Source organism: Centroberyx affinis, unplaced genomic scaffold, assembly GCF_046629955.1.
Source record: "Centroberyx affinis isolate AG114_WGS23_722 - 3 ecotype Tasmania unplaced genomic scaffold, CSIRO-AGI_Caff_v1 ptg001541l_1, whole genome shotgun sequence".
NCBI lineage: Eukaryota > Metazoa > Chordata > Actinopteri > Beryciformes > Berycidae > Centroberyx > Centroberyx affinis.
The window spans coordinates 60,796-77,213 of NW_027279997.1; the positions used below are offsets into that span (position 1 = coordinate 60,796).

Below are 16,418 nucleotides of genomic sequence, written 5' to 3' on the forward strand. Positions count from 1 at the left end.
AATTGTATTAGTCTAGTTTTCAATGAAGAGTCTTAGTGTCCCATGTCTCTGTTTCAGAGACTTTTCCACCATCACAACAATACAATTTGGAGGAAACACTGAATACTTGTCTTTTTTGGGGGCCATAAAAATAGTCAAATTCAAAGATATTGAATATTGGTACAAGATATTAGGCTATCAGAAGCTCCAATACAAAAATATGAGCATCAGTATCATATCAGCCTTCAAAAACTCATATCAGTCAAACCCTAATTCATATACTGTATCATACTGTATCATTGTTTCATATACTGTAGATATCTCACCAATATAGTAAACATGCTCAATAATGAATGAGTTCTTGAAAGTGGGTTCCTAACATGCTCAATTCTAGAGTGCATGTTTTACTACAAAGTCATTACACCTTGCTTCCTTGGGGATGAGTGTTAAGTAAGTCTAATACTGCCCTCATGTGGTAAAAGACCACAATCTATTCAGCATCATATTCTCTAGGCTGAATTAAAATTCATACCATTGGCGAGCTACTAGATCAATTTAACACTAATATTTCTACACCACCTCTGAGGTAAATCAATTGTGTGTGTTTATACTTTCATTTCCCAGTGTGTTTTAATGTTAATCAGGAAAGTTGGTATTGAAAAATATATACAAATCCCAAAACACTTTCAGATGCTTGCTTGTTGAAGTATGAATGACAAGAGGGTCTCTTCAGAGCATATTTATTTACATTATAGTGTTATTGTCAAAACATACAACAGAATCCACTCACCATGCCATTCAAAGCAAATATCGGCCCATAGGCAAAACCAACCAGTTAGTTTTTGATTAAATATGCTGCTAACTTTAAATCAGCATTGAACAAAAAAAAAAAAAGGTTTTCTGAGCAGTTACATTTGCAATTGTCTTTATTTTACACCTATTTTTCCCAAATATCCTTTGTAAAGTTAGTAAAACATGCAAGGCAAATTCATAATATATCAAAAAACATGATGAAATACGAAAACAAAGCAAACATTTACAGAGGTAAAACACTTTCAAGAAGCATAATAGAAATACTTGGCATGGAAAAAGAGCTATAAGCAACAAAATGATAAAGCTTCAAGCTATTTCAGTTTGCAAATGATATCTGCTGCAAAATATCAACTGAAATGAATTAATGTTATATAATACATACATTCATGCAATGTGGTGTTGTAACAAATATGACATATTTCTCTAAATATGCTGTCAATAGCACTTTGGTTTTGACTGAATTTACAGTGAGAGATAACACAAAATAACTATGTAGTGGACTTAAGACTAGACAAATGAAGATGTGCTGTACCATTGCTACAGTAAATCTTCATAAAACCAACCACATGAAAGGACATACACACAGCTGTGTATGTGCCCTGGTAGCGTTCTCCAAAATATGTGGACATGATGATTAACATTAACATTCAAGTAACGAATATGCATAGAGTTCATGAATGAAGATTGTTCCTAGTAAGGCATCCCAAGGAGGTGTCAGGGTCACAAGCCTCAACTCTCTTCAAATGTGATGTGCAATGGAAGAAAGGACATACTCAATGGCAGATCTAGAAACAAAAGAAAAATAATGATGAATTAAAGTAAACCAAACGATGAAAAAAAGAAAAAAGAGCAACGAAAATTAGAAAATAAATCTTGATGAAAATGAAAAGCTTCATCTTTTGCAAATAAAGGAAATGAAAATGAGGGTGACATCATCAGTTTTCATAAATAGTCAATTTACCTGCATAACTGGATGAGGATGACGTGGACTCACAAATCCATCCAAGTTGATTGGCTCATACGCTCCGGCCAATTCAGTATCTGTGCTCCCATGTTGGATTTTGAAGGAGTGAGACAGCTGCCAAAAAGAGGGATAGACAATAGATAGTCAGTAAATATGAAAATTTGGAATAAAAATGCTTGGCCAGTAGCACCAACCTACCACCCTACTGGTGAGTGGTTTGGGGGGGGCTGTGTGTGTACAGAAATGTTGACATAATTTGTGGGTCTGAGATGTGATCAAAATATAATAGATGACAAAACAAACACAACAAAAAATGAATGAACTAATTTCTTACTTACAAGAACCAAAACAACAGGAGGCAGGTCTATAAGGGAGAACAGGAACAAGTCTGACATCATCTTGGGACGATTTACCAGGAACACTTGACTGAGGGTGAATGAAGAGGAATCCAAAACTTTGGAGTGTGTGAAATAATGGTATAATGAACTGAAGTGATGTGAAAGTCCACTGAATATAAAGGGGCATGAGTGCAAAGTAATGATAGATGTGAAATTGGTTTCAGAGCAGTCTACACAATTTGAATTCTTGCACTCTTTATCCAGTGTTGTATTTTTGTAGTGTCATTTTGTAGTATGTATTCTGTGTTGCAGCTAACTGGGTAAATGATTTACTTACCCAGGCAACAATAAACATAAAAAAATAAAATAAAATAATAATAATAATAAAAAAAAAACATCTGGCCAAACTCTATACAAACATTCAGAAATGAGAAGGCATCTACGAATTTTGGAATCTGTTAAAAACAATATAACTATGTTGGCATTTCTCATTGAGTATTGTCACAAAGATAAAAAATAGAGGACAAATATTCTTGAATTTCAAAGGAAAAAAGGAACACTGGAAAAATATCTCTGTTCAACGTACATACAGTATATATTAGTTTCAGAAAGCATAAGTATACAAGTGAAAAATTAAAACTATAAAATCAGTTGTGGTCACTTGAAAAAACAAAAAACAAATGTAATGCTTTGCTTTCAAAAATATAAATTGACTTGATAATCAGAATTAAAGAAAAGGACGTTTAATTTTTCTAGTGATTCTTAGTTAAGGCTGAATATGTAAGGCATATGTTTAGAAATCTATTATATATGAAAGAAAGCCTTTTCAATAGCCTAGCCATTTCTTAATGTGACCACATGCAGGGCAGAATAAATTAATTATAATTTCTTTCTTATTCTAAACTAGTTTTTCCTGTGAGATATGTAACTGTAGTGTATTAGTATCATTGGTACTTAGTCATATGGCCTATTCAAAGTTGTTAGGGCCAGGGCTAGCTAATCCATGTTAGAATCTGCGGCCATAGCTGGTTGAGGAGGACGTGAAGGAGGAGGACGAGAAGTTCATGCTGAAGCCGGAGCCGGCATCAAAGCTGCCTCTCCGGGAGCCTGATCTGGATCCAGTCCTTGAGCCGGTCCGCGAGCCAGTGGCAGATCCTGTCCCGCTGACATTATAGGGACTGTAGAGGCCTTTGCTGGACTGTGAGGAGGCCTCGAGCAGCCTTAGACCAGATCCTTCCTCCACCATGCTTCTGTCCATGGCATCTTTGAAAGAGATTTTGAGTTTGGTTTTTGGGCATGTTAGATATTTGGAGTAAGCACTGACATCTCTCAGCTTCTGAGCAGTGCGGGCATCAATTGTGCCCTTCTTGATGGATTCATCTAGTGACACTCTGCCCTCAACATCAGGCTCAATAAGCCCACCAGTCAGATACTGGACCTCAAGGAAACGCTGCCCAGCTTCATAATACAACCAGCCCTTCTTTAGAGCCTGGGAAGCAGACATCTTCACTTTAGTTCTGGGGTCTTCAAATCCATTGAATGCTTTTTGAGCCAAGTTAATGCGATCAACCATAACTTTATCCACAAGGGCTTTTTCTGTTGCATCAGTGACAGAGAATTTCTCCCCGCTTGTAGGGTCAATTATTCCACCTGTGCATGCCTGGGCCTCCAACAACCTTTGGCCTGTTATATTGTCTACCAGGTTTCTGTGCATGGCCTCAGTGATAGACACCTTCTCCAGAGTGTCTGTGTCCAATATTCCAGCAATGGGGCCAGTCTCTTCTGTTGGGTCATTCCAAATGATTGCAGGTGCTTTAATGGAGGGTATGGGGCTCATAGGATAAGAGGAGGTGGAGCCAGTGGTGGAACCAAAGGAGGATGAGCGAGAGCGGAAGCCTCCCATGTTTCCAGAGAGCATGTCAGCAAATTCTGTGATGGACAGGTTTCCAGAGCGGTATGTATCAAGAGCATTCTGGTCAATGAGACCACGTGAAAGAGCATCATCAACATCATATTGTCTTCCTGACCTCCTGTCAATGATTATAGATTTGACATTACCATCAGAGGAGGTGATTGTGACCTCTTCCCATTCACACTCCTGCTCAGCGAGCTCCAGGTAGGTTTGGTGGTCAATGAGTCCCTTCCTGTAGGCCTCATATACTGTCATCTCTTTGCCTGTCTCTGGGTCTACAATGACAACTCTGCGCTTACGAACTGAGGATTTGGAGGATGTCTTTCGTTCTCGCTTCTTCTCCTTCAGGAGCAGGAGCACCAGGCCACTGTCTGGGTCTGTGATACACCTCTCCATGAGCTGGAGGTAGGTTAGGTTTTCCTCAGTGTTGGGATCAAAGAAGCCCTTGGTGTCATCAGATGGATCTGTCAGAATCTCATTCATCTCCTCATCAAAGAGGCCACGTTTGTAGGCTACCTCAACTGGCAAACGATGACTTTCCTCTGGGTCGATGATTCCACCAGTGGCGATCTGGGCCTCCAGGAGACGGATACCATGATCTTTCAAGATTAGCCCCTTTTTCATGGCTTGGAACAGGGAAATTGTCTTGCCTGAATAAGGATCTCTGTATCCTGTCACTGCACGCTCAGCAGAGAGGAGCTTGTCTTTGAATTCTGGTCCTACAATCCCCATCCTCACTGATTCGTTGACAGTCAGTTTGAGGTTTTTGATTGGATCAATGACATACCCTGTGGCTGCCTGGGCCTCAAGCAGTTCAAATGCAGTGCCTGGCCTGATCATGTTCTTCTTCATGGCCTGGTAAATTGAAAGACGTTCCTTTGTGGACTCTAAATATACTCCAGCAATACAGCTAGTGCCCTCAAGGTACCTTGATAGCCTATTGCTAACCTCCTCCACTGAAATAAGACCTTCATTCAGTTCAGTGACAGTCTGCTGGTCAATAATTTGTGAGCGGAGCAGCTCCTCCATTGTGATCTGCTTCCTCAGACCTTTGAACATCAGCCTCTTATCTCCCAGGGAGAGGAGGCGCAACCCACCATCCAACTTGCATCTCTTGAGCAACTGTGCATATGACAGCTTCTCCTCAGTGACAGGGTCAATGAATCCTTTGGCATCATCAGTCAGTCTCTCATTGGTCTCCTTGTTGATGTAACCTCTCTGCATGGCAATGTCTGCTGGGAGGTGGAATTGGAATTCAGGATCAATAATGCCCCCAGTGGCAGTTTGAGCCTCCAGCATTTTCAGAGCGTAATCCTCCAGGACAAGATCCTTCTTCATGGCCTGGAAAAGAGATATGATTTTTCCACTGTATGGATCTTTGTATCCTGTGACTGCTCTTTCAGCTGAAAGAAGTTTGTCATGGATTTCAGGGCCAACAACACCCTTACGGACAGCCTCATCCACAGTGAGCGTTTCATTTTTTACTGGATCAACAATGAATCCTGTGGCAGCTTGTGCTTCTAGGAGGTTGAGAGCTATTTCTGGCTTCATGAAGCCTCTCTTCATTGCTTGGTAAATACTCATCTTAGAGCTGGAGTCAGTCATGACCCCAGCAACACAGCCTGTGCCATAGAGATACTGCTTCACACTGGTCATCTCCATTATGTCACGGATATTCCTCTTGCCCTGTTTGAGGAGGTTGTATGTCTCCAGGTCAATGATGCGGGCATTGTACAGCTCATCTATAGTTATCCTTCTCCTGATTGTCTTGCATGTCATCAGACTCTCCTCTCTGATGATTTCTCTCTGTTCCATAATCTCAATGATAATGATGATCATGCGCTCTTTAGTGATGTTGCCAGAGCGATATTCATCCATGAGCCTTTGCCTCTCCTGCTCTGGAAGCAAATTTGAGTTCATGACATCCCAGAGATTCATCGACTCTCCACCAAGGCCTTCAAGTGGAATGTCGATTTGGGTGTTTGTCAGTTCACTCTGTGTTTGTTCCTCAGTGTAAAGGTATGTCTTCTCCACAACAGTTGGAGACTGAGGTTTAGAGAGTGGAAGGATATGCAGGCCTGTCTCTGGATCTTTCCGGCACTTGTCTTTCAGCTGTTTGTAGGTTACATTCTCATCAGTTTCTGGGTCTGAGAAAGCTTTGTTGTCATCTGATGGTTCAGATAGGGTGTGTGCAATTTCTTTACTGAAAATGTTCTTTTGATATGCAACATCAGTTGGGATGCGGTGGCTGTTTACAGGGTCAATGATTCCTCTAGTAACCATCTGTGCTTCCAACAGTGGCATGGCATGCTCTTTCAGGATTAGATCTTTTTGCATTGCTTCGAAAAGAGAGATTTTGTTGCCTGTGAAGGGATCTTTATAGCCAGTGACAGCCTTTTCTGCACAGAGGAGTTTTTCGTGTAGCTCAGGGCCAACAAGGCCTGTTTTCACAGCTTCATCTACAGACAGGCACTGGTTCCTTACTGGATCTACAATGAAGCCAGTGGCAGCTTGAGCCTCAAGGAGTGCAAGGCCTGTGTTGTGCCTGAGGAGCTTTTTCTTCATAGCCTGATAAATGCTGATTTTCTCCTTTGTTGGCTCCAGATAGAGGCCAGCAATGCTGTCAGAGCCCTGAAGGTATTTGTTGACATTGGGATTCTCACTGACTTGTTTAGGTGTCGTTTTGCCTTGCTGCAGGAGGTCAAATGTAGCTTTGTCAATGATTTTGGAATCATACAGGGAGCTAGCTGGGACAGGAGCTCTGAGTCCCTTGAAGTTGGACTGTTCTTGCTTCTTGGCCTCTTTCTCATCTACAACTGTGATAACAATCTTGATGATCTTTTCAATTGTAACCTTCCCTGACCTGTACTGTCTGATGAGGTCAAGTCTTTGTTCCTCAGTGAGATATTCAGAGTTAATGATTTCCCAGATGGTCATCTTCTTCCCTTTAAATGGCCCAGACTCAAGCTCCACAGTTGCCTGAGTCATAGCCTCTTTTGTCTGGGCTTCAGTGTGTGTCTGCTCTTCCTTTGCACTGATTGCTTGGTCAGAGAGAGGGAGTAGCTGGAGACCAGTTTTTTTGTCAGGAACACATCTCTTGAACAGCTCTGAGTATGTGACATTTTCCTGTGTGTTGGGATCGAAGAAGCACTTTGTTTCATCAGTGGGATTGCTTAGAATCTGGTTCATTTCATCATCAAAATACCCTCTCTTACAGGCAACATCATGTGGGATGCGATGACTTTGTACCGGATCAATGATGCCACCTGTGGTCAGCTGTGCATCAAGCAGTCGGATTCCTTGTTCTTTAGGGATGAGATCTTTCTTCATTGCCTGAAACAGAGATACAGTCTTTCCAGTGTAAGGGTCCTTGTAGCCTGTAACAGCTCTCTCTGCAGATAAGAGCTTTTCATGCAGCTCAGGGCCAACAACACCCGCTTTGACAGCTTCATCAACAGTGCACTTCTGATTATTTACAGGGTCAACCAGATAGCCTGTTCCTGCTTGTGCCTCAAGCATATTCAAGGCAGGCCCTGCCCTCATCATGTCTTTCTTCATAGCTTGATAGAAGGACATTGTCTCCTTGGATGAGTCAATAACTACTCCTGCAATGCAGTTTGTGCCCTTCAGTGCTTTGCGGACGGTTTCCATTTCAGACACTTCTTTGACTGTCTTATTGCCCTTGTGCAGTTTGTTGTACAGATCTTTGTCAATGATTTTGGATTCCAGGAGCTCAGTGGCAGGGACAGGTGCTCTTAGACCATCAAAGGCTATTTCATTCTTCTTCTCTTTCTCCTCTGCCACAGTAATCACAATCTTAATGATTTTTTCTATTGTGATTTTGCCTGTCTTGTATTGACGGAGAAGGTCCTTCTTCTGGTCCTCAGTGAAATACTCAGAATTGATTATTTCCCAAATAGTGACAGTCTTTCCCTTGAATCTTCCGAATGGCACAGACACAGTTGTTTTGCTGAACACATCCTTGGTCTCCTCCTCTGTGTATATACTTGAGCACTGAGCAGCCTTATCTGTGATTGGCAGGAGTAGGAGACCAGTGTCAGGATCAGTGGTACATCTCCCCATCAGCTGAGAATATGTCAAGGGTTCCTGAGTGCTGGGGTCAAAGTATCCCTTAGTGTCATCTGAGGGGTTCTCCAGAATCTTGTTCATTTCTGCATCATATTGTCCTTGTTTGTAAGCTGTTTCAATAGGTACACGATGACTATTGATAGGGTCAATGATTCCACCAGTTGCAAGCTGAGCCTCAAGGACTCTGATGGCATGATCATGTTCAATCAGACCCTTCTTCATAGCTTCAAAGACAGAGATCTTCCCACCAGTGTATGGATCTTTGTAGCCAATAACAGCTCTCTCAGCCGAAAGCATTTTGTTGTGCAGTTCAGGGCCAATCAGGCCTTCCTTGACAGCCTCACTAACAGAAAGTTTCTGGTTCTTTATGGGGTCAATAATGTAACCTGTGGCTGCCTGGGCTTCAAGAAGGATCATGGCTGTGCCTGGTGTAATCTTCTTCTCTTTTGATGCTTGATAGATTGACATTTTCTGACTAGATGGTGTCAACAGACCAGCGATGCAGTTCTTTCCTTTCAGAATTCTTCTCAGATTTTCAGTCTCACCAAGCTCTTGCACAGTGGTTTTGCCTTTCTTCAGCTTGTCGAACTCCTTCTTGGGTAAAAGGCCGAGGTCATGAAGCCTGCTTGCAGGAACCTTTTCACGAATGCCGTCAAAAGCCAATGGATCTTTTCTCCCTTCCACACTGTCTACCACATCTCCGGCATTTTGACCATTGAAAACTTTCTTCGTTGTCTCAACCACTGTTACATGGACTACTTCTTGAGCATCCTCAAGCTGCTGCAGTTTCTCACGTAGTTTCATGTTCTCTTCTGCAAGAATCCTTTCCTGCTCAAGTCTCTTCTTTTCCAGCTCCTGCATTTCTTTTTGTTTGTTCTGCATCTCTTTTTCAGCCTCTTTCTGTTTGTTGAGGGCAGCATCCATGGTAGCCTGGAGTTTCTTCTTCTCTTCCTCCATCTGCTTTCTCTGGTGTTCCTGTTCATCTTTGAGAGCTTTGGCCTTTTTGACTTCCTCTTCAAACTGGCTCTCCAGCTTCTTTTTCTCATCTTCAATGAGCCGCTCTTTCTTCAGTAGCATCTCCTTCTCTGTCAGGAATGTTTGCTGGAGTACTATCTTCTCATGTTCAATTTGTTTCTGCTGTGCATCAGCCATCTGATAGAAAAAAAGTGGGAAAAAAGTAAAGTTACAACAGGTTTTGTATGGCACATAGTATATTCTTCACACATTTTGTTTGATTTAATTTGTAATGCAGTGTAATTTGTACAATGCACTCTGCTTATGCATATAGAGATCAAAAAACAATCCCTAAGTGAAGTTGTATGTGTGCTTGACTGTAGTTTTATAATTATTTGCTAAAAGTTCTTTGATTACACAACCATTACTTTTATAACATGTACTCATTTTCATAAACCCTCCCCATTCTACATGTTTTAATTATTATTTTTATGAGGGATGTGCTATACCCACATACATGATAACCAGACCCAGCTGATTCACACATTCAACTCTTTTTCAGTGTCGCTATCATATTAGCCCTCTGTAGATATTACATGAGGTTTGCTGATTTTTTTTTTTTATTTCCACCAAGTTTATCCTGTCCGTGAGTGACTGTCCTCAAGTACCTCAGAAAAATTCTGTATCTGGATGAAATAAGTTTCACCTGGAGTCATAAAGGAAAGGGATAACTGCTTCATAATGGGATTAATTTTAGAGGTCAATTCAAACAGCTTTAATATTACTACAGATACTGAAACTTGGACTTGTCATGTGTGTGTCAATGGATGTGTACATCAATGGATGTGCATAATGATACACACATTTGCACCTCTTCATTCTAAGTTATTGACTGTCAAAGTAAAACTAAAATGGTTATGGCACACACTAGGTAGCCTACAATTGGACTGGATTGTGCAACCTCATATTCTACGTCTGCAAAACATTGAATAAAATAATTCCAAAATAATAATTTCTTAAATTCTAATTTATGAGTACATGCTATAAAGTGGCTCTGATTATTGAGATGTCACAATGGAAATGATCCCAAGGACCCTGAAAATTTGTCAACAACTGTGGGTTATTTTGACTGGAATTTTTCCCAACCCAGTTGAGGAAAATCACTGACATGGTCGCTAAATAAAATTGGTTGACATGGTTAGGAAAAAATTACAACCACCAGGCCTCCACTGGTAACACTAGTGGCATGTAGAGAAGGCCAAAATCACTTAATCTTTTTTAGAAATATAAAGACAATATAATCTTTTCTTTGTCCTGTATGGTTTTTGAACCCCCACATCATCCATTCGTATTGTTCAATTATCTTATCAAGCAATATCCCTTATTTAAATTCTTGATTGTGTTTGACTGGAGGGTATCCATGAAATTTGCTTAGCATACTGTATAACCAGACACCTCTGACACAACTGTTTGACCACCATTCTGAATCACAAAGTTTATAGAATGAGTAGGAGATAGACTTTCTTGCTTGTATCATCCTGGGAAATCCATGCAGTACACAAGCAACACAGCACAAAAGTAACAATTTCAGTACTCTTAATCTCAACGTGCTCTGTACTTGACACTAAATTGCTTTCCCCATCACATGAGAAATTATAAATCCTGTCTTCCCAGTTCAACACTTAATAATGACACCACTGACTGTGCCTGGGAGTAGATATAGCCTACAGTCTTTTAGCAAATGTTAATGCTGTTTTATGGACAATGTAAAGGTTGGATATTTGGCTAGTTATGTTAACAGTAGGAACCAACCATAGGAAATGCTAGTTAGCATAATGCTAGTCTGCTGAATCCTAGCTGTTTCTGTGCTGACAGGTTGTTACTAAGGTTTGTCCTATTTGCTGGAACAATGAAGCAATGTTTCTTTAACTGTTATTCATTACTAAGAATTCTGTGCTCATTATCAGATGGAAGTAATTGTATTCCATGTATTAGTCACTCAGGTGTTACTCTCAGGTGTTACTAGGGAAACACCAGGATACTGAGTAAATATATTTAGAAATAAATATTGTGCGTAAATGGCAAAGCCCTGAAATTAACAAAGAACATTACTAATTTCTAATCCTTGACAAGTGACCATGACAGTACAGTATAAGTGGGATACTTCCCTTAGATGTTAAACACTTTGAATGGACTCTATGAAGGTAACCAATCTACTTTGTGTCATCCATTCAAATGTTTTAACCTTAAAACTCTCATACTAGAGGATAGAGATGTCTGGTATACAATATGTTAAATCTGTAGCTGCATGCAATACCATCTCGTTATTGTCTATTCTAATTGTTCAACCACACTTAGAGTTCACATTTTTATTACGTTACTGATGAAAGGTAATACATTTTAATAATTTTGATTTAGCTTCAAATAATAGTTTTAATTTATTTTGGAGCTGATTTGGAACTCAATTATGCAACTGAAAGAAAGATGAAGCATGTCTTAAAATAGAGACATTCCAGGATATGATCTGCATGAGCACAGTGCACTGTAGAAAAAAAATATTTAAATTAAAATAATATTCAAAATCAAAGAGATGTGGTGTCATGATTAGTAGATTTGAGGAGAATGAATAGATAGAGAAAATTTTAAGAAATATTTCAAAAGGGTGTTAGTTTTCAGATAGAGTTAACAATGACATAAGCTGCTATGTTATGCCATTTTTGACACAATACCTCTTTAGACTTATTTTGAAGGTCTTCAGCCTCCTTTTTCAGTCTAGCCTTCTCGTTCTCTAGGTCTGCGATAGCTTTGCGTAAATCGTCAGCCTCTTTGTTGCTGCTCAGTCTCTGGACTTCAAGTTTTTGCACTACAGTCATTTTCTCTTTGGTGGCTAATTCTGTTTCATGAAGACGGGCAGCAATTGAATCAGCTTGCTTCTTGAATTTTTTAGCATCCTCCTCAGCTTTGCTCTGGGCTTCACTAAGTTGAGAAACCTTAAGTTTGAGCTTTTCTGCTTCAGCTGTGATCTCCAATTGTCTCTTCCTCTCTGCTTCAAGTGACCTCTGGTAGCCCTCTGTTTCCTCTTCAAGACGCTGTTGCATTAGTTGCTTATCCTCTAGCAGCTTTTGGGCCTGCTCTTGAGCCAAGTCCTTCTGCCTTTGCAGCATCTCTGCCTCAGCTCTCAGTTTAGATGCCTCTTGTATGGCCTGCATTTTTTCTTTGAGCATTTTATCTGCGAGAGCTCTTTGCTGGTTGAGGTCAGCCTCAGCAATCTGTCTCAAGCGTGCAGCCTCTTGGGCCTCCACACTAAGTCTAGCAGCATCTTCTGCAAGCTGTTTCATATTTGCAGCCTCTTCTGCAAGAAATTTTTGTGTGTTATCTTTATCTTTCTTGATGAGGCGCTGGTTTTCGTCCTCAATTCTGAGTTTCAGTTTGAGAAGCTCCTCCATCTGAACCTTGACTTTGAATAGCTCCTCCTCCACCTGGGCCTTTTGTTTGACAGCATCACCGACCTCATCCTTCAAGCGCTGTAGCTCTTCATCCAGGAGAGATTTCTGGTTATCAGTTTCATCAAGCTGAAGTTTAACCTTTGTGAGCTCTTGCTCTACTTGGAATTTCTGTTTTAATGTTTGCTCTGCCAGTTTTTTGTGCTTTGCCATTTCAGCATCAGCTTGTTGCTTCTGTTTGAGCGCAGAGGCCTCTGCTTGTGCTCTTTTAGCAGCTTCAAATTCAGCATCCTTCCTCAACCTCTCAGCATCCTCCTGAGCTTTGGCTTGGTTTGCAGCTTCTTGTTCAGCAGCTGATTTTTGGCGTTCTGCTTCCTCGGCTTGTTGACGGAAGAGAGCTGCCTCCCTTTCTGCCTTCTCCTTAGCAGCTTCTGCCTCTTTAGCAAGCTTCTTGGCTTTCTCATACTCTTCCTTGAGCTTTTTCTGCATGAGGTTATCTTCCTTCTGTTGGACAAGAACACTTTGGACTTGCTGCTCAGCTGCATTGCATTTCAGAGCTGCTTGTTGAGCTGCAACAATCTGTTTTTCTGCTTCTTTGTCAGCATCATCTTTCTGCTTTCTGGCTTCTTCGGCTTTCTTTTTCAGACGCTCAACCTCTTCTTGTGCTGCCTTGCGTTGTCTGGCTGCTTCTTCTTCTGCAGCAGCAATCTTCTTTACCTTTTCCTCTGCTTCCCTCCTCCTTTTCTCCTCCTCAAGGGCAATCTTTCTTAGTTTCTCTGCCTCCTCCTCTGCTTGGAGTTTACTTTGTTGAGTTTCTTCTGCAATGTTTTTCAGTTTGTTCAGTTCTAGCTCCAAATCAAGCTTTCCAGATGAAGCCTTTTCAAAGTTGAGCTTAAGAATTCTGATTTCTTCTTCAACAATCCGCCTCTGTTTGAGAGTGTCATCCACAATTGCCTTTTGTCTTTCCATTTCAGCCTCAGATGATTTTTTGAGTTGGACTATCTTTTCCTCAATGTGTTGCTTGTGCTGGTTGGCTTGGTCTTCAAGAGCTTTCCTCTGGTAAGCCTCATCCTCAGCTTGCCGCCGGAGTCTCTCATTTTCAGCTTCTTTCTCTTTCAGGGCAATTTCAGCCTCTGTTTTTAGGCGGGTGGCCTCATTGATTGCAGCCAGCTTTTCTTTGAGAATCCTTTCAGCCTCTGCTCTCTGGCGAGCTGCCTCTTCCTCAGCAACTTGTCTCTGACGCTTGGCCTCCTCAGCAATGGATCTAAGCTTGCCTGCCTCCTCTGCTAGGTCCCTCATTTTGGCTGCTTCAGTCTCAAGGAGTTGTTTGCTCTTCTCTGTGTTAGACATGGTCTCCTTTTCTGCCTTGAACTTCAATTCAAGAAGTATATCCATTTCACTCCTCACTTTGGCCAGTTCATCCTCCAACTGTTTCCTTTGTTGTTCAGCTGCACTGACTTCATTCTTCAGGCGGTAAAGTTCATCATCAAGGAGGGATCTCTGCTGTTCTGCATGGTCAAACTCGGCCCTTAGACGAATAAGCTCCTGTTCTGCAGTGAGTTTCTGCTGAGCTGTGCCCTCAGCCAGCTTCCTCTGCCTCTCAAGTTCTTTCTCCGCCATCTCCTTCTGCTTCAGGGCTGACTCTTCAGCTTTGGCTCTCTTTTTAGCCTCACGCTCAGCGTCCTCCTTTTGTTTCTCAGCTTCCTCTTGGGCAAGGCTCTTTTTGTGGGCTTCTTCCTCAGCCTGGAGTCTTAGACGAAGGGCCTCATTGGCTTTTTGCCTCCATTTTTCAAGTTCTCTTTCTGCCTCCTCCCTGGCATTTTCTGCATCCTCCTGTTGCTTCTTGAGACGTTCTGCTTCTTGTTGCAGCTGGAGGACAGTGCCATGCTCTTGTTTGAGTGATTCTTCCAACTTTGAGGTCTTTTCCACATAGGACATGCGTTTGCTCTGGAGCTCAGCAGCAGCACTCTTCTGGGCTGCAACTTGAGCAACCTTGATTTGCCTCTCCTTCTCTACCTCTGCTTGCTTCATTTGCCTTTCTGCCTCCTCTGCTTGCATCTTGAGCTTATCAAGGTCTTCAAGGGCTTTTTGCTTTTGCCTAGCAGCTTCCATCTCTGCCTCAGATTTGAATTTGAGTTCCTCCTCTGCTTTGCGCTTTTTCTGGGTCTCCTCATTGACTTGTTTACGGAGCTTCTCAGCCTCTTCTTGGGCAGCCTTTCTAAGTTTTTCAGCTTCAGCTGCTCTGTCACGAAGTTGCTTGAGCTCAGATTCTGCTGTAGACTTTTGTTTTACAGTTGTCTCAAGTTGGATCCTGATTAGGTGGATTTCCTCCTCGATCTTGACCCGGCTTTGGAGAGCCTCTTCGACCTGTTGACTTTTGTCCTTGATCTGTTGCTCTGAGAGGTTTTTGAGCTCGTGCAGTTCCTGCTGGATGTTGTGCTTTTGCTTTTCTGCATCTACAGCGACAATTTCTCTCCTGCTTACTTCTTCCTGCATTCTGAGCTTCAGCTCTCGTGCCTCTTTCTCTGCCTTGGCAATGGCCTTTGCGTGAGCTTCAGCTAACTGCTTCTGTTTGTCTAACTCAGCCTGCATCTCGGCCATTTTTTTCTGCTCTTCCGCTTTGAGTTTCTCAGCAGCTTTCTGCATTAGTGGAAGCAAATGGTAAAGAAAGGATTATAATTAAGCATGACAGGTTAAATGTTAGGTAACACTTTACATTAACCAGCTCAAAAGAGTGTGGATTCAAATTGTAATTACTATGGTAATCACAGCCTAATCACACTGGAATGAGAGCAACTTAATGTATTGTATTACCTACTCATTGTTAAATGTTAAAAGTTAGCTCAAAGATCAAGTCAAATTAGATGCATATTCATTAAGATGATGTTAAATTCACGATGCAGTTAAAGTAATTCATTCATGACAAGACAATTCAATTCAAGAAAAATGGATAACGGTGATGGATCAATTAATGTATGGAAACAAAAGATCACTTCACAACACAGCAAGAAAATCATATGGCATGCAACTGTAGCTTTTGTCACACTATCTTTCAAATTTGCATAGCGATGCTGTAAAATATATTAATTAATTAACAAATATTGATATCATATTACATCATCATCTAAATATTGCTTCATTATTAATCTAATTGTTTCACAGTAATTTAGCTGAACTTTGTTTTGTGAAGGTTATTAGGCATTTGTGGCATTAGGAGTATTCCTATTTACACTTGTGTAATAGAATATCCCACATTTGATTTCATATAATTACTATAAAAATCTTTTATGTAAATGTCATATTAAATGTGTTATTATTAGTGTAATTACAACATCATTGTACAAAGAAGATATTTCTTTGAGGTAGGCTTCTGTTGAACCATTTCAAAAAGTCAATCTTGGTTTCAATAGATGATAATTTAGACTGTCCATGTGCACAGTTTGGGAAAAATGTGTTGGCACAGTTAATTCTGCTAAAATAAATTCAAGATGTTCTTATGTTAGAATATCTATTCACACCATTAGCGTCACAAACTTTTTTTCATCTCAGTCCATGCATTGGGGGTTCTTTAAATCACTATTCTCCACAAAACAGGGTTGAAAGGAAACGCAAGGTCAGAGGGATGATAAATTCAGATGATTGCCATTGTAAGTTAAGAAGACAGTTATGATGCCATTATAAGTAGATGCCATTATAGAGCAGGTTAACAAGGGTGAAAGTGCCCATAAGCAGTAGTAATAGTTAGAAACTTTGTGGATAGTAAAGGTAATTCTATAAATGTCTGCAGTGAAAAAAGACAATAAATAAGGCATGGAAGTGCAAAGCAAGTAAATACAAAAATGCAATACAGTTTGAGAGAGAAACGGATGCGAGGGTGATAGACAGAATGGAGGATAAAGATACCTGAAGCACTGTGAATAATTTAC

General features: G+C 40.8%; 1 protein-coding gene across 4 annotated transcripts in view; it reads right to left on the reverse strand.

Annotated features, from left to right (window-relative positions):
* Window positions 1–703: 703 nt before the first annotated feature.
* plecb (plectin b) overlaps window positions 704–16,418 on the reverse strand; it is a 120,170-nt gene continuing 104,455 nt past the window's right edge. For 3 of the 4 annotated variants that reach the window (XM_071527485.1, XM_071527482.1, XM_071527484.1), the window contains exons 31-34: window positions 11,779–15,132; window positions 2,095–9,247; window positions 1,754–1,870; window positions 704–1,577 (exon numbers count right to left, since the gene is read on the reverse strand). In XM_071527485.1, the coding sequence (XP_071383586.1) occupies window positions 3,101–9,247; window positions 11,779–15,132 (9,501 nt within the window). In that variant the 3' untranslated portion in view covers window positions 704–1,577; window positions 1,754–1,870; window positions 2,095–3,100. The remainder of the gene's footprint in view (window positions 1,578–1,753; window positions 1,871–2,094; window positions 9,248–11,778; window positions 15,133–16,418) is intronic. The other variant, XM_071527483.1, reaches the window with a different exon arrangement.